The following is a 23,410-nucleotide window of genomic DNA, read 5'->3' as shown; positions in this document are numbered from 1 at the left end:
ACCCATTTTTGGATTGGGTTGTTTGTTTTTTTGATATTGAGCTACATGAGCTGCTTGTATATTTTGGAGATTAATCCTTTGTCAGTTGCTTCATTTGCACATATTTTCTCCCATTCTGAGGGTTGTCTGTTCGTCTTGTTTATGCTTTCCTTTGCTGTGCAAAAACTTTTAAGTTTCGTTAGGTCCCATTTGTTTATTTTTATTTCCATTTCTCTAAGAGGTGGGTCAAAAAGGATTTTGCTGTGATTTATGTCAGAGTGTTCTGCCTATGTTTTCCTCTAAGAGTTTTATAGTGTCTGGCCTTACATTTAGGTCTTTAATCCATTTTGAGTTTATTTTTTGTTTCCATACAAATTGTGCAATTTTTTGTTCTAGCTCTGTGAAAAATGCCAGTGGTAGTTTGATAGAGATTGAATTGAATCAGTAGATTGCTTTGGGTAGTATAGTCATTTTCACAATGTTGATTCTTCCAATCCAAGAACATGGTATATCTCTCCAACTGTTTGTATCATCTTTAATTTCTTTCATCAGTGTCTTATCGTTTTCTGCATACAGGTCTTTTGTTTCCTTAGGTAGGTTTATTCCTAGGTATTTTATTCTTTTTGTTGCAGTGGTAAATGGGAGTGTTTCCTTAATTTCTCTTTCAGATTTTTCATCATTAGTGTATAGGAACGCAAGACATTTCTGTGCATTAATTTTGTATCCTGCTATTCTACCAAATTCATTTATTAGCTCTAGTAGTTTTCTTGTAGCATCTTTAGGATTCTCTATGTATAGTATCATGTCATCTGCAAAGAGTGACAGTTTTACTTCTTCTTTTCCGATTTGGATTCATTTTACTTCTTTTTCTTCTCTGATTGCTGTGGCTAAAACTTCCAAAACTATGTTGAATAATAGCAGTGAGAGTGGGCAACCTTGTCTTGTTCCTGATCTTAGAGGAAATGGTTTCAGTTTTTCACCATTGAGAATGATGTTGGCTGTGGGTTTGTCATATATGGTCTTTATTATGTGGAAGTAGGCTACCTCTATGCCTACTTTCTGGAGAATTTTTATCATAAATGGGTGTTGAATTTTGTCAAAAGCTTTTTCTGCATCTATTGAGATTATCATATGGTTTTTTGTTTTTTGTTTTTTCTCTTGTTATACGTGGGCCTCTCACTGCTGTGGCCTCTCCTGTTGCAGAGCACAGGCTCCGGACGCACAGGCTCAGCGGCCATGGCTCACGGGCCCAGCCGCTCTGCGGCATGCGGGATCCTCCCGGACCGGGGCACGAACCCATGTCCCCCACATTGACAGGCGGACTCTCAACCACTGCGCCACCAGGGAAGCCCTGTAGTTTTCTTGTTTTGTGACATCTTTGTCTGGTTTTGGTATCAGGTGATGGTGGCCTCATAGAATGACTTTTGGAGTGTTCCTCCCTCTGCTATATTTTGGAAGAGTTTGAGAAGGACAGGTATTAGTGCTTCTCTAAATGTTTGATAGACTTCTCCTGTGAAGCCATCTGCCCCTGGGCTTTTGTCTGTTGGAATATTTTTAATCACAGTCTCAATTTCAGTGCTTGTGATTGGTCTGTTTACATTTTCTGTTTCTTCCTGGTTCAGTCTCAGAAGGATGTGCTTTTCTAAGAATTTGTCCATTTCTTCCAGGTTGTACATTTTATTGGCATATATTTGCTTGTAGTAATCTCTCATGATCCTTTGTATTTCTGCAGTGTCAGTTTTTTCTCCTCCTTTTTCATTTCTAATTCTGTTGATTTGACTCTTCTCCCTTTTTTTCTGCCTAATGGTTTATCAATTTTGTTTTATCTTCTCAGAGAACCAAGTTTTAGTTTTCTTCATCTTTGCTATTGTTTCTTTCATTTCTTTTTCATTTATTTCTGATCTGATCTTTGTGATTTCTTTCCTTCTGCTAACTTTGGGGTTTTTGTGTTTTTTTTTTTTCTTTCTCTGATTGCTTTAGGTGTAAGGTTAGGTGGTTTATTTGAGACTTTTCTTGTTTCTTGAAGTAGGATTGTATTGCTGTAAACTTTCCTCTTAGAACTGCTTTTGCTGCATCCCATAGGTTTTGGGTTGTCGTGTTTTCATTGTCATTTGTTTCTAGGTATTTTTTGATTTCCTCTTTGATTTCTTCAGTGATCTCTTGGCAGTATCTAGTAGCATGTTGTTTAGCCTCCACGTGTTTGTATTTTTTACAGTTTTTTTCCTGTAATTGATATCTAGTCTCATAGTGTTGTGGTCGGAAAAGATACTTGATACGATTTCAATTTTCTTAAATTTACCAAGGCTTGATTTGTGACCCAGGATATGGTCTATCCTGGAGAATGTTCCGTGAGCACTTGAGAAGAAAGTGTATTCTGTTGTTTTCAGATGGAACGTCCTATAAATATCGATTAAGTTTATTGGGTTTAATGTGTCATTGAAAGCTTGTGTTTCCTTATTTATTTTCATTTTGGATGATCTGTCCATTGGTGAAAGTGGGGTGTTAAAGTCCCCTACTATGATTGTGTTACTGTCAATTTCCCCTTTTATGGCTGCTAGTATTTGCCTTATGTATTGAGGTGCTCCTATGTTGGGTGCATAAATATTTACAATTGTTATATCTTCTTCATGGATCGATCCCTTGATCATTATATAGTGTCCTTCTTTGTCTCTTGTTATATATACAGGTCTTGTTTTTGTATCCATCCAGCCAGTCTATGTCTTTTGGTGGGAGCATTTAATCCATTTACATTTAAGGTAATTATCGATATGTATGTTCCTATTACCATTTTCTTAATTGTTTTGGGTTGTTTTTTATAGGTCTTTTCCTTCTCTTGTGTTTCCTGCCTAGAGAATTTCCTTTAGTATTTGTTGTAAAGCTGGTTTGGTGGTGCTGAATTCTCTAAACTTTTGCTTATCTGTAAAGGCTTTAATTTCTCCATCAAATCTGAATAAGATCTTTGCTGGGTAGAGTAATCTTTGTTGTAGGTTTTTCCCTTTCATCACTTTAAATATGTCCTGCCACTCCCTTCTGGCTTGCAGAGTTTCTGCTGAAAAAATCAGCTGTTAACCTTATGGGCATTCCCTTGTATGTTATTTGTTGCTTTTCCCTTGCTGCTTTCAATATTTTTTCTTTGTATTTAATTTTTGATAGTTTGATTAATGTGTGTCTCAGCATGTTTCTCTTTGAGTTTATCCTGTATGGTACTCTCTGTGCTTCCTGGACTTGATTGACTATTTCATTTCCCATGTTAGGGAAGTTTTTGACTATAATGTCTTCAAATATTTTCTCAGACACTTTCTTTTTCTCTTCTTCTTCTGGGACCCATATAATTCGAATGTTGGTGCATGTAGTGTTGTCCCAGGGGTCTCTGAGGCTGTCCTCAATTCTTTTCATTCTTTTTTCTTTATTCTGTTCCCTGGCAGTTATTTCCGCCATTTTATCTTCCAGGTCACTTATCCATTCTTCTGCTTCAGTTATTCTGTTATTGATTCCTTCTAGAGTATTTTTAATTTCAGTAATTGTGTTGTTCATCACTGTTTGTTTGCTCTTTAGTTGTTCTAGATCCTTGTTAAATGTTTCTTGTATTTTTTCCTTTCTGTTTCCGAGATTTTGGATCATCTTTACTATCATTAATTACTCTTAATTCTTTTTCATGCAGGTTGCCTTTTTTGTCTTCATTTATTTGGTCTTGTAGGTTTTTACCTTGCTCCTTCATCTGTAACAAATTTTTTTGTTGTTTCTTTTTTCTTTTTTTTTGGCTGGTGCTGTATTCCTGTCTTACTGGTTGTTTGGACTGAGACGTCCAGCACTGGAGTTTGTAGGCAGTTGGATAGAGCTGGATCCTGGTGCTGAGATGAGGACCTCTGGGAGGCCTCACTCCGATTGATATTCCCTGGGGTCTGAGGTTCTCTGTTAGTCCAGGTGTTTGGACTTGGACCTCCCACCACAGGAGCTGGGGCTGACCTCCGGCCTGGGAACCAAGATTCCACAAGCTTCGTGGCATGGTAAAAAAAAAAAAAAAAGAAAGAAAGAAAAAAGGAGCAGTACAATATCAAAGAATAGAAGACAAAATAAAATTAGAAAGATAAAAAATATAAGAGGAAAAATAAAACTATACTTGAAACAACTACAACAAGGTAAAGTAAAACCACAACAGAACAAAGAAAAAAAGGGGGTTGACAAGCCAAAAGGAGAGATCACCGGTCGCTGGGGGTTCCTCCTGTCCCCTTAGGTGTCCATGGTCCCCGACCGGTGCCTGGTCAGTGCCCTAGTTGTGAGGAGACACGAATTCTGTGTCCTCCTAGTATGCCATCTTGACTCCACCCCACCAGACCTAGTTTTATTGCACTTCACTTTATTACGCTTCAGAGATCCTGACTTTTTACAAATTGAAGGTTTGTGGCAACCTTGCATTGTCAGATGATGATTAGTATCTTTTAGCAATAAAATATTTTTTAAATTAAGGTTCGTACATTTTAAAAAAATCAGAATGCTGTTGCACACTTAGTAGATTATAGTGTAAACGTTACTTTTATATGCACTGGGAAACCAAAAAATTTGTGCGACTTGCTTTATTGCAGTACTTACTTTATTGTGTTGGTCTGGAACTGAATCCACAATATCTCTGAGGTGTTCCTGTAATGATCTAAGAATGTCTTATTTAGCTATAGAGTATCATTTGCCTGCGTAAACAGTCAGTGGCAACTTCTAAGGCTAACCTGTCCCTTCTATTAGGTATTTCAGGATCTTTTTGTTTTTCCTAATCAACAATCTTTTTGGTGAAGTAAAATGAAAATTATGTTCATTGTAATTTGGGGGTGGTTAACAGACTCTTGCAGCTATAATGGGGCTAGGGATAGAGGTGGTGAGAAATGGTCAGATTGCTATCTACTTTGAGAGTTTGCTGTTGATTGGACATGGGGGAAAAGAGAGGAGTCAAAATTGACCCCAAGAGTTTGGGCTTGAGTGACGGTGAATGGTGGCATCCTTTACTGAGATAGGGAATAGTGGGAGAAGATTAGGTTTGTTGGGAGAAAAATCAGCGTTTGATTTTGCCTGGCTTCAGAGTTTGGAAGTACTATCACATGGAAGAAGGATTAGATTTGTTCTTAGTGACCCCAAGGGTCTAATCAGAACTTCCTGAAAATGGAAAGTAATCCCAGACACTAGGGTCTAGTTCTGGAGCTAGTGAGATCTCTATCATGGTGGTGTTGGACAGCTGGCTAGCCAGCCTGTGGGCTGTAGCAGGATATAAGTTGACAGTTCTCAAGTTCCTTTATAACTGTGGTCTTTATTGTTTATGGAGTACTTATTAGTTGAATAGTCTAATGTAGCAGGAGGAGGGAGAAGGGGACATGATTAAAAGATGTTTCTGGGGAATTCCCTGGTGGTCTAGTGGTTAGGATTCAGTGCTGTCACTGCCATGGCCTGGGTTCAGTTCCTGGTTGGGGAACTGAGGTCCTGCAAGTAGTGAGGCAAGGCCAAAAAAAAAAAAAAAAGATTCTTTTGTTGTATCCAAGGACTTCTTACCTTAAGATGAGGAGATGAAAACATTCAAAACCTGAAAATCATAATATAAATTGAGAAGTTTTTGTGGGCTGGTAGGGATGCCATGTAACAGAGTCTAGTATGGTAGAATGTAGAAAATTATTTGGAAGAAATGAATTGTAAAGAAAGTAAAGGACTGCATTGCTATTAAGGAGATGTGCAGCTGGTCCTTACTAAAGAATTGGCCTGTGCAGTCATGGGTGGGGGGACAGTGCTTTCCAGACTTTTGGATTTCAGGGACTGAGAAATTACCTTCCAGTTCCTTCCAGAAATGGGGGAAGGGAGACTTGTCATAGGGCTACTTTTATTTTTTTTCAAGTGAGGACATTGAGAATAAGGAACCAGATTCTTTTATTGTCATTATTTCATGCAAGAAAGTTTTTTTTTAATAATAAAAAAAATTAGGAAGGACACAGTCTCAGAATAAAGTACAGTTGTTTAGATGAAAGAAATTTAGATCTAAGAAAAACATGTCTTGATCTGAAAACCAGCATTTGGAGACTCCTACTGCCGGGGGAGGTCAAGCCAGGAGTCTGTAGTGAGAGGAACACTAAATGTGCTGAGATCTTGGGGCCATGTGGGTGTGGGGAAGAGTAGAGGACAGTTAATACCTCAGTGTTTTGAGAATTAGTAAGTTTGAAACAATTCAAGAAGAAGGCTTGCTTATAATTCCTTGAAAGTAGTGTTTGAGGAAAGTTTTCTAGCAAATGTGTGAGGGATGGATTAAATCAGAGTTAGGCTTGAGGTAAGAATTCTCTCTAGAAGGCTACTAAAGGAAATTAATCATCAAAATTATTAGAGATTGGGATTGTGGTTTTGGATGTGGAAAAAGGACCTAAACATTGTAGAGAAAGTAATGAAATAATTTGGTTATATGCAGAGGTAAACAAAAGATAAGTTAAATGTGACTTTGAATATTTTGAGCTTAGAGAATTAGAAAAGTAGGAATCCCAGAAAAATTGTGGGGTTTTGAGGGGATAGCCACTATGTTCCATGTGTTAATCTGCAACATTCTAATGGAGCAAGTGTAAGGGAGAAGCCCTGAGGACACAGAACTGAGCCCAGAGGGATATTTGCCGAGAGAATCAGTGAAGGGCACAGCGGAAACTCTGAGAGACAGGAATATAGGTAGGAGCCCTGAAGCCGCAGAAAGCAGGTACCTCAGTTGAGGAGGTGATTATTAGTGAGTGGTATAGTGGAGAGGTAAAGACCATTGGATTTAGTTAGGGAGGCTCATTAATGACTTAAGGAAAGCAGCATGTCAGGAAGTTGAAATTTCACTGTTTGGTGATCAACTAGGTCAACCTTTTCATTTGAGGAGGCTTCTGATTTTGACTATTGATCACTTTCATGTATTGGGAGGAGGAAGGTTCTATTGATTATCTATTTAGTATATAACAATTCAGTTTTAGATCAAGTGAATATAAGATAGCACAAGCAGTAAGATGTCTTAAAGTAGGATAAAATTTTACCTTTATCTTAAGTAACTAATTTTTTAAATCCTCTCTACATAATTATCAATTCAGCAGTGATTACAGATCTATAAGTATACTTTTTCTTCTTGGATTTTCATATTTTTTAAGGAACAGAATTATTTGTTGGAGTAAGTACTAATGTTTTAAATGCTGATTATTCTTTAATTATTGTTGCTGATACCTTACCTTAAGAGTAATGCAAATCTGGATTGATCAGTTTTTTTTTTTTTTTTTTTTTTTTTTTTTGTGGTATGCGGGCCTCCCTCCGCTGCGGCCTCTCCCATTGCGGAGCACAGGCTCCGGACGCGCAGGCCCAGCGGCCACGGCCCACGGGCCCAGCCGCTCCGCGGCATGTGGGATCCTCCCAGACCGGGGCGCGAACCCAGCTCCCCTGCATCGGCAGGCGGATGCGCAACCACTGCGCCACCAGGGAAGCCCCTGATCAGTTTTTAAACTTTGAAAATATCAGGTTTTTTTTTTTGTTTTATACTGAAAACTGCTTATGAATCCTTTACGTTTTAGGAGCTCCAAATGGACCAGCAAGCAAAAAAACATCTCCAAGAGGAGTTCGATGCATCTTTAGAGGAAAAAGATCAGTATATCAGTGTCCTTCAGACTCAGGTAAAAAAAGAAGTGTGGAATTTTTGGATAAAGAAAAATAAAGGGGTTTTGATGGGATATCTAATAGGTTCCAGATGTTTAAAAAATGGACTTTTAAAAAATTTATTTATTTATTTGGCTGCATCGAGTCTTAGTTGCGGCACGCGGGATCTTCATTGCAGCACGCAGGATCTTTCGTTGTGATGTGCGAGCTTCTCTCTAGTTGTGGCTCGTTGGCTCCAGAGCGTGCGAGCTTAGTTGCCCTGCGGCATGTGTGATCTTAGTTCCCTTACCAGGGATCAAACCCGCGTCCCCTGCATTGGAAGGCGGATTCTTAACCACTGGACCACCAGGGAAGTCCCAAAATGGCCGATTTTTAAAACTCTTTGCTTTTCCTCAATTAATTTTAAGGATAATTTTTGATTTATTGTATTTTCTGGCTAAGACATCATTGAAAATAGCAAATATCAAAATCAGCAGCATTGGGAGTAAATTTTTTATTTTGATTTCCCCCCCTCCCCCATTATAGCAAAAAGGGTATCTTTTACTCTATTCCTTCTCTGTTTCAAGGAAAGCACTACTGCCAAAGTATCTCTTGGTTTTTTTCTAATGAAGGACATTTTTTTTTTTTAGGTTTCTTTGCTGAAACAGCGGTTACGAAATGGCCCGATGAATGCTGATTTACCAAAACCACTCTCGCAGATGGAACCAGAGGCTGAAGGCGTCACTAAAGAGAACACAGATGGTGATGTAGAGCCAGTAGGTAAGCTTCAGCTTGTCAGAAGGTTACGTTAAAAACTAGAGGAGGATGGTGAGAGATTCTAGGGCAGGAAGTAGTAGACACGGACTGAGGTAGAAGTAAAGTGTCCCTGACCCTAATATTTCCAGAAAGATTCAACTGAGTCAATTTTAAAGATCTTATTGACTTAATTAGACCATTCATGAATCAGGCAGTACCCCTTCTAGCAGATAGAAAAGAGCTCCTGGGAGCTGTACAAAATGAGACTTTCATAGGCAGAAGGGAGCGGGACAAGGAAGTTATAGTAGCAAAAAGTGGATTGGTTGTGACAAGGTCCCTTTCCTTTAGGGGATGCAGGGGTCTGTCAGGCATGTGACCTCCCTAGTGTTGACCAGGTGATTCCTGATGCACTGGTTTCAGATTCCGTTTCTGGGAGAGGCTGAAACTGTAATTAAGTCTCAGTTTGGTGATGTGGGGCTTAGCTTAAGCCTCCATTTTGGACCTGTTTTTAGCAGATGCAAGAGTTTTGATGTTTTTCTGGGCTCTTTGTTTATTGTTTTCCAGGAGAAAGTGAGTAATTATTTTGACACTTGAAAGTCTGTGAGTAGCACCACATTTTCATTGTAATTGAAATTCATTATATTATACTGTTTTACTGATAGCAGTAGCTAGATTTCATACAAAAAGGTTAAGTCTGGCTTCCCTGGTGGCGCAGTGGTTGGGAGTCCGCCTGCCGATGCAGGGGACATAGATTTGTGCCCCGGTCCAGGAAGATCCCACATGCCGCGGAGCGGCTGGGCCCGTGAGCCATGGCTGCTGAGCCTGTGCGTCCGGAGCCTGTGCTCCGCAATGGAAGAGGCCACAACAGTGAGAGGCCCGTGTACCACCAAAAAAAAAAAAAAAGGTTAAGTCTGCTCAGGATTAAGGAATATACTCTTTGTCATTATTTGTCTCTTTTAGTTTTTAAGTATTATTGCTTACGTATTTCTACATTCAAAGATGCCAATATTTGCCCTATTATTTGCTTTGTAACTGTAAAAGAAGGAATAGTTAAATTATGTTTTAAAATCCAATTGTAGCCCTCCCTACTCCTTGAGGCTTTGTGGTACCTATTTAGTAAACTTCCCATTTTTTATTTACTAGCTTTATCACAAAGAGATTTGTGATGAACTTTTGGTCCAGCCAGTGCTGGAGTAAGGTGCTGAGCAGCCATTTATCTGAGCAACGAACCTGTAAGGGCTCCTGAAACACCCCTGGGCTATGTCATAAATGTAAGGAGATGGAGAAAGCTGTACTTGCCAGGACTCCTCTCTGGATGAGATTAGAACGCTTTGGAAGGAATACTTTAGTGATCCTTTGGGGATTGGCGCTAAGACATGGGAGGCACTTGTAAATAGCAAAAGATGGTCATCAAACTGTCTTTGAAGGAGGGTGGATTCAGTTAACATTAGTTAACTCTTGAGTTGTGTGCCATTTGGGTTGGGGTTGAACCACAGAAGAAGAGATGAATGTACTATGCAGCTTCTTCAGCTGCAGATCACACAGAGTGGCAGAGTAGAGGTTTGGAAGGGCACCCCTCTCTTCTCAGTCTGGCTCAGAGTATAGCAGGGTGTTGGAATGAGAATACAGTCCTGTGCACTAACAGAGTAGCTGTTCCCAGGGGCCCTTAGATTCCTCACTGACTGCCCCTGCTTATGCTGCTTTATTAATAGTGGGAGATGGAGCTTCTGCTAAAACACTGGAAATACTTCAGCAAAGAGTTAAGCGTCAAGAGAATCTACTGCAGCGCTGTAAAGAAACCATTCGGTCGCATAAGGAACAATGTATGCTGTTAACCAGTGAAAAAGAAGCCCTGCAAGAACAACTAGATGAAAGACTTCAAGAACTAGAAAAGATGAAGGTAAAAGAGAAAATGATTGTGGTTTAACGCAGCCCTGTGATGCTAGATCCACAGGCCCCAGCGTGGCCTGCACCTCCTCTGGAAAGCCTTCCCCCTTCCTCCGTAGACAGCATGGAAAGGGCCCCTGAGTGCCCTGGGCTTCATAGCATTTACCATCCTTTTGACGCATCCTGTGTTCTCTTCTCCTATTAGACGTGTAGGAGTATTCAAATTAGAGAAAATGTTTAGAGTTCTCATATGAGGAGAAGCTTTATTAGAGATGGAAATGAATTTTTAAAATTTTTTTAGGAGCTTCATATGGCTGAGAAGACTAAACTTATCACTCAGTTGCGTGATGCAAAGAACTTAATTGAACAGCTTGAACAAGATAAGGTAAAACAACAAAACTTATGATACTAAAATTTGTCAAGGGGCACCCCAATTCATTTTTGGAAGCAATTGGAAGCATTCACACTTCTGCTTTCCAAAATTATTACAGCTGCTTCCATGAAAAATCTTTTTGTTTTAATTTCTAGGTTTATATAACCATTAGCATTAGTTTTGTATCATGTGAAGCTGAATCTGTGATTTCTTGATCCCAGTCAGCATTTTGATTTATAGATTAGAATACTGTTGCAAAAGAAATTTGTTTACAGAACATAACTACTTTTTAGAGAAAAGTTAAATTATTTACAGTTAAGGCATTACTAAATGTGAATGATATAAGTATTGTCTTTCAAATATAATGGAAACAGATTAATCTCACAGATAAATTGCCTAAAAAGTAAAGAAGTGGTAATGTATATGTTAGCGTAAACAGAAATTTCTTCAAATAAACTTTAGAATGTATAGGGGAGATTGGCAGTTTAGAGTTGGAACAGCAACTTTAGGTATGGCAGCAAAGACAGCTAAAAAATTCATGGGCAAAACAGTTTTGACCAAAGCCTTTCAGCAGCGGGTTCTTGGGTCCTTTTTTTAAAAGTAGCTTCCAGTTAGTTCCACATCATCCACCGTGTTCTTTAGTATGGTACTTTATAGCTGCAGTATTTTAAGTGGCTATGTAATTAAGAACATGTTAGAGCTGTTCTGCTATTGGAACGTATTGGCAGTTTTTTCATCCTATTCTTTTTGCTGGATTCTATTCCATAAACTTCATGAAGGCCCTCTTTAAAAAAAAAACCAAAACTTTTTATTATGAAAAACTTAAAACATTTACAAAAGTACAAAGATTAATAAAAGGAATTCCTATGAACCCATCACCCAACTTCAACAGTTAACATCTCCTGGCTAATTTTGTTTCATCTGTACATTCCCAGCCCCCAGTACCCTCATCCCAGGATTGTTTTAGAGCAAATCTAAGAAATCTTATCATTTCTTCCATAAGTATTTTAATGTATATTTAAAATAAAGGTCTTTTTTAAAATAAAAATATAACCACATTATTATGATCACATCTAAAAATTTAATAGCAATTCCTTAGTACAATCAACTACCTAGACAGTTTCAGATTTTCCCTTTTGTCTCATACATTTCTGTCCCATTTTTATGAATCAGGATCCAAATGAGGTTCTTTAATTACAGTCGGTTGATGTGACTCTTAAGACTTCTTTTAATTTATAGATTCCACCTCTCTCTCTCTCTCTCTCTCTCTCTCTCTCTCTCTCTCTCTCTCTCTCTCTCTTCCATTGTGCTTTGGTTTTTGAAGAAACTGAAGGCCCACAATTTTCTTTTGGAAATTTGTATAATAATGCCCCACTTACCTTGTTTTTAATCTGTTCATTAATATTAGCCATCTGGAAGAGTCATACCCTAAAGCAAGGGTTGACAAACCCTGGAAGTAAGGTAATACTCTGCTTAATATCATAAAATAGCTGTCACAGAGTCTTATGTTTCACGAGACAAGTTGAACCACCCATTTTTTGTTAGTTGCAAATGACTGATTTAATATATACTATTTGATTATATTTTCCCCCTAGCGACCTTCATTTCTTGTGTAGATTATCCAGAGAGTGGGAAGACAGTAGCAATTAGCAAATTGGAGAAATGCCTCACTGACAGTAATAAGGAGTGGTGTTGGGACCAGAGACTGTCACGAGAGGAAAGAGAAAAACCAGGTAGCTCTGTACCGCAATCTTGGTCCATCCAGTGTGGCAGCAGTAACCTTATACTCTCAGCAGCCTCTGGGGCTTTCCCCATGTTACACCGCAGTTCAGTAATTGTAGTTCATGACTGGTTCTGAGCCAAGTACTAAAGGCTATATTTTGTTGAATATAAACTGTTTACTAAGATAGGGAAGATTATAGTAAACATTTATAGAAAGATTATAAAATAAATCTTTTAACTAAAATGTGTTGTTAATAATTAAAAGATTAAAGTTATTATTAAAATAATTTTTTATATTAAGAATACCCTGATATGCCAGGTAACTGAAGTTACTGTAGTATATAGTGTAGTATATACACAGGACACAGACTAAATACTAAATAAACTAAATACTAAATACTAAAAACTAAACTAAAATAATTCGTATGCTGTACTTAGTAAGAGACATTATGTTTTCTGCCCTTTAAAGTAAGTTTGATATGTGCTATTGATAATGCAGTTTTGTTACACAAACGCTTTACAGTCTGCACTTCTGTTTAGGGGATGGTAATAGCAGAGACAAAACGTCAGATGCATGAAACCCTGGAAATCAAAGAAGAAGAAATTACCCAACTTCGTTGTCGCATCAAGCAGATGACTAGCCAGGGAGAGGAATTACGGGAACAGAAAGAAAAATCTGAAAGAGCTGGTAAGAACTCAGGGGTTACTTGTTTTATGTTAGAAATCAAGTCATGTAAAGTGCTTGACCAACCAACATTTAGAAAAATTAGTTAAATATGGATAAAAATGTTTAACTGTAGAGACTCTTTATAAAGACACTGTGGACTGTTCCTCAGAAGAGGCAGGGGTTGGTAAACTATGGCCTATGGGTAAAATGCAACCCATGCCTGGCCTGTTTATGTAGAGCCCTGCAAAGCCTGAAGTATTTATTATCTGGCCTTTTATAGAAAATGTTTGCTGACCACTGCCTTAGACTATCAAAATTCAGGTTTACAACTTTGAAACTCCCCAAGTAGGCACAGCATGGTACATATTAAATAACTGCTACCTTTTGGATGCTCTAGGGTAAATAAAAAGTATAAGATGTAGTCTGCTTTTTAAGAGAATGATGGAATAATTCAGTGTTATACATAACTGCATTATGTTTTGACCCAATAAATGCTTGACTGTAAAGTGTAGAGACCAGTATTCAGCAAGGTATGATACTGAATAATGCTCGGAAAGAAAGTAGAGATGCTAGAAAGAGGAGAGAGCAGGGTGAACTGGTGCCTTTAGGTTAGTGAAGATGAGTTGACCTGGGCCTCAGATAATGAATAGAATGGGCCTAAACAGAGAGTTGGGGGCAGCACATATTTCAGATTTAAGATCATAAATGGGCCCAGTGATCATAGGGGGTGTGTGTGTCAACTGGAAACCATTCTTGCTGAAGTGGGAAGTGAAGTAGGATTGTGAAGGAACTGACTGTTAAAGTCTGTAAAAGTGAGTATCTGAGTTTAGACTTTGGTAAACAAGGAAACCAGTAATAGGAAAGCATAATGTGATGGAAGCTAGTGTTGTATGTAGAAAAGAAATGAAGTGGAAAGTCAAACTTAAAAGCAAGGGTAGAAATCCAGCCTTTGGGAACTGAGAGCTTTGGCCACCTTGACTAGGATGGTGTGTCTGGGAAGGAGAGGAAGAGTCAAATTTGCAGAATTTGGTATCCAGTTAACTTGGAGGGGCAGAAGAAAAGTAGGAGTCCAGGGTGACGCCAGAGTTTTAAGGTTAGGAGACCGAATGAATCAGGTGAAGTCAGAATAGGAAGTCTAAATGGGGACACTGAGGAATAGAGTGAAATGGTGAGTTTGCTTAGATTCTTTGAATTTGGGCCTATCATGAGGTTTCCAGATGGAATTGACCGGTAGGAATTTGGAAATAAAAAATCGGAGCATCTTTTAGGAGTCGTTAGCCTGAGGTTGAAGCCTGCGGTTCGATCTGTAGAAGAGGCTGATTTCTCTGAAAGATTGTTTTACTGGTAGTAGAAGTGGTGGTAGCCTTAGCGGCTGCTGCTGCTAATAGCCAGCACTTACTTTATGCAAAGGCTCTGTCATGAATGCTTTGCTCGTGTTCATGTGTATGTATCTGTATTTAATCCTCAAAATTTCTATGACTTGGGTATTACTATTATCCTCATTTCACAAATAAGAAAGGAGACAAGAAAACCTAGGAACATAGAAGTTAAGTAACTTGCTTACATTCACCCACAGAGAGTAAATGTATAGTCAGGATTTGAATCTGGGCATTTTGATTCCAGAGGCTATGCTCTTAACACAGAGATACAGAGTTTGGCAAAGAGACATAAATGAGAACAAAAAAAGTAACCTGAGAAGTCATAGGAATTGCGGATACTTATGCTTCTGGGGGAATATAGGAGGCATTTCCAAAAGTGGGGGAGGTAGGATGAAGATTTTTTTTAATGTCTTTTAATTTGCATGAGGATTTGATTCCCAGGATGCAGTTTCAGAAATGATTTTAGAAACCAGATTGTAAGGTTTAAGGAAAGGAATGGGTCTGGATGAGAGAGGCAGTTGGTTGTGCTCATAAATATCTCCTCATCTCCTTATAGTTGTTTTATTGACAAGTGGCTGGGAAATTTAGAAATTTGCTCCCCAAAAGCCTAAGATTTCCCTTCAGAGAGCCTTAATGGGTAGAATCTCTCAGATTATAATCTCTAAAGACTTCGCTGAAGCAACTGGAGACTCGTGAGACGCTGTTAAACAGGTTTTCTTTCCGTGAGCAGAAAACCTAATGCAGAGTCTCAGCTTCTCATGTCAAGCCTTTTCATTTTCAGGACTACTTTTTTGACTCTTGTAGCCAGCTGAGAGAAAATAATGCTGGTCAGGGTTTACATTTCCTTTTAAAATTGAGGTGCATCTTGTGAGGAGGTAGAAACCCATGAATAACAAGTAAAAAGGGGCACATGATGAAAAGGCAGACAAAATATACAGTTAATTCATATGTAGGGTAAAAATTTCCCAGGCTGCTGTTCCAGTCAACTCTTTTGTAATACAGCCTTCCTTCTCTTGCTTCTCCAAAGCACAGATGTATTTTGTCTTTATTTATTTATTTTTACAATTGAGGTATAGTTGATGTACAATATTACATAGGTTTCATGTGTACAACGTAGTGATTCACAATTTTTAAAGGTTATACTCTATTTATAGTTATTACAAAACATTGACTGTATTTCTTGTGCTGTACAATATATCTTTGTACCTTATTTATTTTATGCATGGTAGATTGTACCTCTTATGTATTTTGTCTTTAAATGTGATTTTCATAAAACTATATTTTTGTAATATTTCATAGCCTATAAGTTGAGAAACTTATCTGTTAATAATACTGTCAAAATATTTAAAGTTAATAAATACTTAAAGAGAATTAAGATTTACAGTTATTTAATAGATATATTTATTTTGGAAAGTCTTTGGATAACACAGTTATGAGTGCTTTTATAGATATTTTCAAAATTATATTTGTAGTCATAATTATTGAGGTTTATGATAAAGAGTTGTAACAGACCGATTTCATATTGAAGATGTTGCCCTTTAAATCTGTAATGAAAGTTAGATTTGTGCATCAACTGAATTTCATCTAATGGCTTTAGTTGAGTCTGAACAGAATTGTTCTAATGTGATTTTTAGTTCAAATATAAAATGCATATGCCAATTGACAGAGAAGTCCCAATTCAGTACTAAAAGTAAGAAAAGGTCTTTGTAAAGGAAATAGAGTTTTCATAAATTTTTATAAACATCATTTGGCTCTTGGAGAATTCAATTGCTCTGTTAAATGTTTGTCTTTCTCTTTCTTAGATTTAAAATTCAAAGGCTAAAAAACACATAAGAGCTGGCCATGTGAAGGAAGGAAACACTAACTAACATTAAAGTTTGTGGTTGTTAAGGTTTTTAGAAGTAAATATGTCTGCATAAAATAACTATCAAAGGATACTCTCCGAATGCATTTTTGATTGTAAAAAATTTAACTCATATATTTAGCAGTTCTTGACGTGGATATTAGTAGACAAATGGCTACTTTTGGGGGCTCACTTATTCTGGAGATCAAAATGCGGCTCAAACACATTCTTCACTACTTTTCTTAGAAAACAGTCTATTGCACTGCTTCTCATAGTTTTTCTGGACAAACTGTGATGCTTCTCATATGTTGGAAGACAAAGAAAATCTGAGTGTCTCTGATTTTAAAAACAATAATACTATCATAAAATGCCAAGACTATGGGAATATGGTAACATGCCTACTTGATGCTGTATCAGCTTGTAGTACTTATTCTACTCTACAGTGGAACTGGTAGGCATGTTTTCTGAAGTACAATACTATAGCACTTTTGTTAAAATTATTTCAGTGAATAAAGAAAACCAAAAATAAATATATTTGTTACAAGCATTCTCCTACAACTGTTGATAGTATTCCTTTCTAGGTGTTACTTTAAAACAGATGGTCATATCTTCAAGTAACCAGATTTTAAATTTGGAGAATTCTGGTGATTCAGCTTAAGTATGTGATGGTATTTTTTTAGGTACTAGGTATTATTACTAATTGTCTAGAATATTACCTCTTCAATGCAGCACCGTGCAGAATGTTAATGCTGCTAAAGTTCACACTAGGTCTTGGGTATTCTTTGTGTGCATGTGTGTGTATGTTTTACCTGGGATGGGAGGTAGAGTAGCTGGCTAATCATTAATGTGGTATATTACCCAAAAATTGGAAAAGATAGAAAATGAAAGCACGTTGCTGTTGTTTCAATACACTTCCATTTAGTCTTTTTTCAATCCTTATTTTATACGATTGTAATCATAATTGTCCATATAAGTTTGTATGCTCCTTTTTCTTTATTTAGCGTTATATTAGGAGTAGTTCTACATGTTGCTAAAGTACTAACATTTTAATGGCTTTGTCAGAACGCATGTACATCATTAACCATCTCCCTATTGATCAGCACCTAGATTATTTTCTACTTTCACTATTCTGAATAATACTGTAACAACTTTGTAATACAGCTTATTCCATCCTTGAATTTTTTCTCCAGATAAAGTCTTACCCATAGACTTTTAGTCTTTTTTTGTTAATTACCTTTAAGAGATTTAAATATAGCCATTACAAAAAAGAACCCATATCATAGTATTAACACCCTGTCCTTAAAATGTTCTCGCCTACAACTGTGCAAAATGAATAAAATATTCTGCTCGGATTCGGAAAGTTTCCAGAGTGCACTGACTTTTGTAAACCCTGTTTCCCTTTCATGTACCCTGTCTTTGCTGAAGTTCTGTGTTTTATATGATTGGCTGCATTTTAAAATGTAGATTAACTCACAACATTCTTTGCTTTTTTATTGTCATGTTGTGTTTGTGCAGGAAATAAGTTTCTTTTTCATTTGTAGAGTAGAAACCTGATATACCAAAGACATTCAGTGGAACATTTATTTGAAGGACCCTTTAAAATAAGAGTTTATTTTTAAATAATGTATAAGATTTATGCATATTTATATAACAAACAAAAATCACATGTGTATTTAAGTGCTTTGTTAGTTGTTGATAATTTATGTAACAGAGTTTTCTTGGAGTCTTAAGTCTCACAAAACATCTTATTTTTGTGCATCCACACATGCCAATAAGTGAATCATGGTGCCTTTCCCAAGCCTTGTATGAACAGGACTGGGGTAAGGGCTGTTTTTTCTTATCATGGGTACTTAGAATAAGCTTTACAAAGAAAATTCCATGTTTCTCAGGCAAAAGAGTATGAATTAAAGTTGAATTTAAGTATGCCATGTTAGGTGAGTAGTATGTACACATTTTGGCACTGAATGAACACCTCATGGAAAATTTTATTATTTTAAATGGAATTAGATTTTAATTTAATATAGGTTTTTAATTTCATAGTCGTGTATTTGTAGGTGCTTGATACATTTCTACAGTAGTAGCTGTACATACATACCTTTAGAAAGTCATTGTCAGCCTGCACATATTTATGTCCCTGGCAATGTCACTGTTACTGGAAAGCACCAGCAACTAGAGGAACACATTTCTTTGCTACAGAATCATATTTTCCATTTAATTAAATTTACTTAGCTTTAGCCTAATATTTTTCAAGATCATCCTGATGTTTTCAAAGTATTTGATAGTAAATTTGCATGGTTAATGTAAGGAGTGCATGAAATTTGGATAGATCTATAAAAATTTTAAAGGTCAAAGCATAGTTAATCCTTAGAGTGAATCCTGTTATGTATTTTGGTTAGTGGCTTGAAAAGTAGATTTCCATTGCACATGTGATATTTATTAAATTTCTGAAGGCCCCAACTTATAAGTATTGCAATATCTGGTTTATGCCACTAGGTGGTAGTATTATTTTATTTTCATTTATGTAAACTCTAGACCAGTGGTTTTCAAACTTTTTAATCACAGGGATCTCCTTACACTCTTAAAGCTTACTGAGGTTTCCAAAGAGTATTTGTGTGGGTTATGTGGATTGATATTTATTATATTAGAAATTAAAACTAAGAAATTTTTTTAAAGTTCATTTTAAAATAACAATTATATAAGTATTGAATACTTTTATGAAAATTACCCATATTTCCCAAAACACAATTTAGTGTGAAGAATGGCATTGTTTTACATTTTTATCTTATCTTATTGTTTGGCTTAATAGAAGATAGCTGTATTTTCATGTCTGTTTCTACATTCAATCTGTTGTGATATAGTATCTTGGTTAAAATATATGAAGAACATCTGCCCTCATGCAGATGTGTATTTAGAAACAGGAGGACCTCATAGACCCTCAGAAAGGGTCTCATGACCCTAGGATTTGTGGACCACACTTTGAAAACTGCTGCTCTAGACTTTTGCTTTTATTCACAAAAGACACTTAATGATTGGATGGGAATTCTGATAAATCTTTGTGTTGTTTTTTTCTGTTAATTTGCATTTCATTCATTTCATAGTACTAGCTGTGTTTTTTTGGTTTTATATCACATGCATTTTAGCAGCTTTTTTGCTGGGATAAAGAAATAAGCACTGGCTTACTTATTCATTCTTGATGTTATCAATCAACTTCTTAGTTAATCTAGAGGTGGCAGCCTTTGCACATTTCTGCCTCTTTGCTTCTTCCCTGCAGGGGGAGTAGAGTGGGTCTTGTTATTTTTACAGCAAAGTGTCCCCTGGGACAGTGTAACAAAACAGTAATGCTGCCTAGAATCTCAGAATTCCGGCATTTGTTATTTATTATGATTGGTTAGGACGTTGAGGATGAGGAGGGGGAAAGACAGTGAAGTGGCAAAAGCAAATGCCACATTCTTCCTGGCTTAGCCTGAGGATTAGTTCTTTTATACACCTCCCCCCACCCCCCCGCCTGCCTTATTACTTCAACTGTCTTTTTGTGAAATATTTTCTTTATATCACCCAATGCCTAACATATGCTTGGCAGATGTCAAACATCTAATAAATATATGATGAATGAATGGTTGTATTATTGAGCTGTAGATTGCCAACCTTTCTCAAGTAACTCATATAGTGAGCATTTGTCCATTTTCTTAATTCCCATGGACATGAGTAAACCTCATCTGAAGGGGAAAGTGATGAGCCAGCAATAAAAGGTATGCCCTGTGTTTTTCTTAACTGATAGAGGACCGTTCTTAAGGTACATTCAATTTTTTCTAGAAATATTTTCAAAGTGTTTTTTTTTTTTTTTAAAGCAAAAATTGCCTGAGATACATTGAATTTTGCTTTGGAAGAACACAAAGTGTTCTTGCAACATTTGGCGGCAGTTCGTGCTTAGCCTTCCTGTTGGTGTGTGCTGTGACCATGTTTCTCTGTGCACTCTTGCATGTTGGCAGAAGACTTGTCAGCTGGGGCTGATGCACGCTTTCTTTCTCCCCACTCACTTATCCTGTGTTGGTAATTGGAAGACAAATTATGTAGACATTCAGAACATACTTCTTTAGTACTCAACATTAAAATCCTAGCATAGTTTCATTTTGGAAAGAGTGGGGAATTCACCTGAGAATATTATAGGCTAAGGACACCACTTTACTATGTCTGGTGGTTGCAAGATCAGAAGGTGAGATGTTTCTGGTTAGTAAGTAAGCTCTCAGTGTATCCTCCTTCAACATTGAAATGGGACTCGTTGGACACAGACTTCCTGTAAGGAAGTGGCTTCATTTGTGGTAGAGTGTAGAGTGGGTTTGAAATAAGCTTTCTGTATGTGGATATAGAAATGTGTTTTATTGCCTCTTTAAAATTTTATTTTATTTTGGGGGGACTTAACATTTTCATAAAGCAAGATGGAGGTGGAAAGCAGTGAGTTTTTGTATGTCTGTCAGAGGTATAATAACATGCTGCATTTTGTTGAGAGTTAGAAGCCATCAGTAATTGATTGGTTCAGAGATTCTGGTTTAGTAAGGTATATTATTGCTCAGCTGAGCTTGATCAATTAGCATTCTTAGTTTTAAAAAATAATGCAAGGTAAGGATTGTTCCTTAAATCCTGTATATTTAAGTTGATTTATCATCTGAAGGAGAAGTTGGATGACTCAGTTCTTACATTTGAATGAGGACATCTCAAAGGTGTCTTTTTAGGTATAAAATTATATGGTTCTCTGACAAGGTGGCAGAAAGTAGGAAGAAAGGATTAAATTTAGATGAAAAGAACTTGGAACAAGATCTGTCCTACCTTAATCATTATATGATGGATAATCAAGTGACTTAGGAAAGCTATTTTGGAGGATTAAAGACTAAAATTAGAATATAATATAGGAGAATATACTAAAATTTACTGAGTATGGTTAGAAAAGTTAACTATTGGAAAATTATATCCAAATAGGAACTTTGTGGCATAGATTTTTTTTGTTGTTGAGAAAGTGAGAGCACTACATCTATTTTTATACTATATTGGATTCTGGAATTTAAAGAAAACAATGAAAATTCACTTGGTATTGACTGTGTACAGTTTTGTTTTATTTTGCTTAATTGACAAAAGTTTTTCATTTAAAACTTTGTCTTGCTGGAAGAATATCAAAACTATCTTCAGGTTCTCTAGAGCCTGATTTAAGATATTTCTGTGAAGTGCTTAGAAGTGCTAATGTAAGTGCAATCTTACATGCCAAATATTAGCAGTAAGGAAAAGATTGTGATGACATCTAATAAGCATTTAAAAATATCATCGTTCCATTTTTCCATGTTTTTCTTTCCCAGATTTAAACCTTCAGTTCAAACTAAGCAGTAAGCACTCTGTTACAGAATTTCTTTCCCGTAATTGATCAGTTTACTCCACTCGTTTTTGAGAAACTAGGAAACTAATTTCTTATTCCTAGCAAGAGGTGCTTCTTAATGCTTGACACCAGAATTTATAGTAAAAGAATATCTAACTAAAAGAGCATTTCCCTTTAAATACTTTATATACCAACATATTTATGTCTAAGGATTATCATCTTGGTGTTTGCAGGCAAATATCAGTAAAGTTGGAGTAGGAATCTTTAAAAATAATTTCAGCTAATTAATATGCCTTTGAAATTTAGACCTTATTTGAGCTGTAGTTTTATACTTTGTGCATATAAAATGAATAAATTGGGTAGATTTTTAAAATATCAAAAACATGGTTGCCAGAGAAGTGTTTTTGTTGTTTTTTTTTTAATGTAGTGAGCAAAGTAAGTTGTGTTTCCTGGTTGTTACCAGAATTCAGCCTTTCTCTTGCCTTTTTCTATACCTACTACAGTTCATCATTAAGAAAATGCTTTAGAATATATGTTTGCTTCAGGTATGCAGTTCCTTTGCTCAAACCACTGTCTGTTAAGTCAAATTGTGGTTAATAAAGGGGCTTTTAAATGAGATATCATAGGTTGAAGTTCCACATTTCTTATACCACTGGGAGTGAAAATACTACACATGTCAATGAACTGTCACCTCTGGATATATGTTTCTTAAAAGGATTAAAACCCATCTTGAAAACTGATGTTTTATTTATAGTTCGTCTCTTTGGTAAAGGGAAGTCTGGTGTCTTCTAGTCTGTGAGGACTAAAGGAAATAGTCTAGGATGATAATAGCTGTAGGATTTTCACAGGCTACTATTTTGTCAGTAGAGAGAGAAAGAAGGGGAGAGAGAGGGAAAATGTATGTTTGCACACATATGCAGTGCACACATGCATACACAAACACATATATACACACACGTGCATATACACACAAATATACATAAACACACACACATATATTTTTGGTGTCAAGTTACCCAGCTCTTGCACCCATCATATCTGATTTTGTTTGATACTGGATGAGCTGTCCTTAAAGATCTTACTACGCTAGCCTAGATGATTGTTTTTCTGGGTTTCTCACCGCTGTGGCCTCCCCTGTTGCGGAGCACAGGCTCCGGACGTGCAGGCTCGGCGGCCATGGTTCACGGGCCCAGCCGCTCCGTGGCATGTGGGATCGTCCCGGACCGGGGCACGAACCCGTGTCCCCTGCATCGGCAGGCGGACTCCCAACCACTGCGCCACCAGGGAATCCCTGGTAGTGTCTTTTTATACACGTTGAGTCAGGTAAAGATTTCTTTCTAGTTAACTACACTAATTCGAAACTTACACAAGTAGTAGGTTTCATATCAAAATACATTGTTTAAATATGTGATTCAGACAGTAAATACTAAAAAAAAAACCCTGCTGTTATCATATGGTTAAGAGGTTTTTAAAAATAAGATTAGTCAAAGAATAATTTTTTCATTCTTAAAAATGTCCTAGTGAGTATATAATAGTATTACCTAATTATTATTATTATTTTTTTTTAACATCTTTATTGGAGTATAATTGCTTTACAGTGGTGTGTTAGTTTCTGCTTTACAACAAAGTGAATCAGTTATACATATACATATGTTCCCATATCTCTTCCCTCTTGCGTCTCCCTCCCTCCCACCCTCCCTATCCCACCCCTCTAGGTGGTCACAAACCACCTAGCTGATCTCCCTGTGCCAGGCGGCTGCTTCCCACTAGCTATCCACCCTACGTTTGGTAGTGTATATATGTCCATGCCACTCTCTCACTTCATCACAGCTTA

The 23,410-nt window shown here is 36.9% G+C and overlaps 1 protein-coding gene across 6 annotated transcripts in view; it reads left to right on the top strand.

Moving 5' to 3' along the window:
- The window catches only part of GOLGA4 (golgin A4), an 85,466-nt gene that overhangs the window by 20,392 nt on the left and 41,664 nt on the right, over positions 1-23,410 (top strand). For 5 of the 6 annotated variants that reach the window (XM_028479145.2, XM_055079930.1, XM_028479149.2 and 2 more), the window contains 5 exons: positions 7,527-7,625; positions 8,238-8,367; positions 10,056-10,243; positions 10,532-10,615; positions 12,866-13,013. In XM_028479145.2, the coding sequence (XP_028334946.1) occupies positions 7,527-7,625; positions 8,238-8,367; positions 10,056-10,243; positions 10,532-10,615; positions 12,866-13,013 (649 nt within the window). The remainder of the gene's footprint in view (positions 1-7,526; positions 7,626-8,237; positions 8,368-10,055; positions 10,244-10,531; positions 10,616-12,865; positions 13,014-23,410) is intronic. The other variant, XM_055079932.1, reaches the window with a different exon arrangement.

This window comes from Physeter macrocephalus, chromosome 18 (genome assembly GCF_002837175.3).
Source record: "Physeter macrocephalus isolate SW-GA chromosome 18, ASM283717v5, whole genome shotgun sequence".
Taxonomy (NCBI): domain Eukaryota; kingdom Metazoa; phylum Chordata; class Mammalia; order Artiodactyla; family Physeteridae; genus Physeter; species Physeter macrocephalus.
This window is presented reverse-complemented; position numbering and strand designations above follow the sequence as displayed.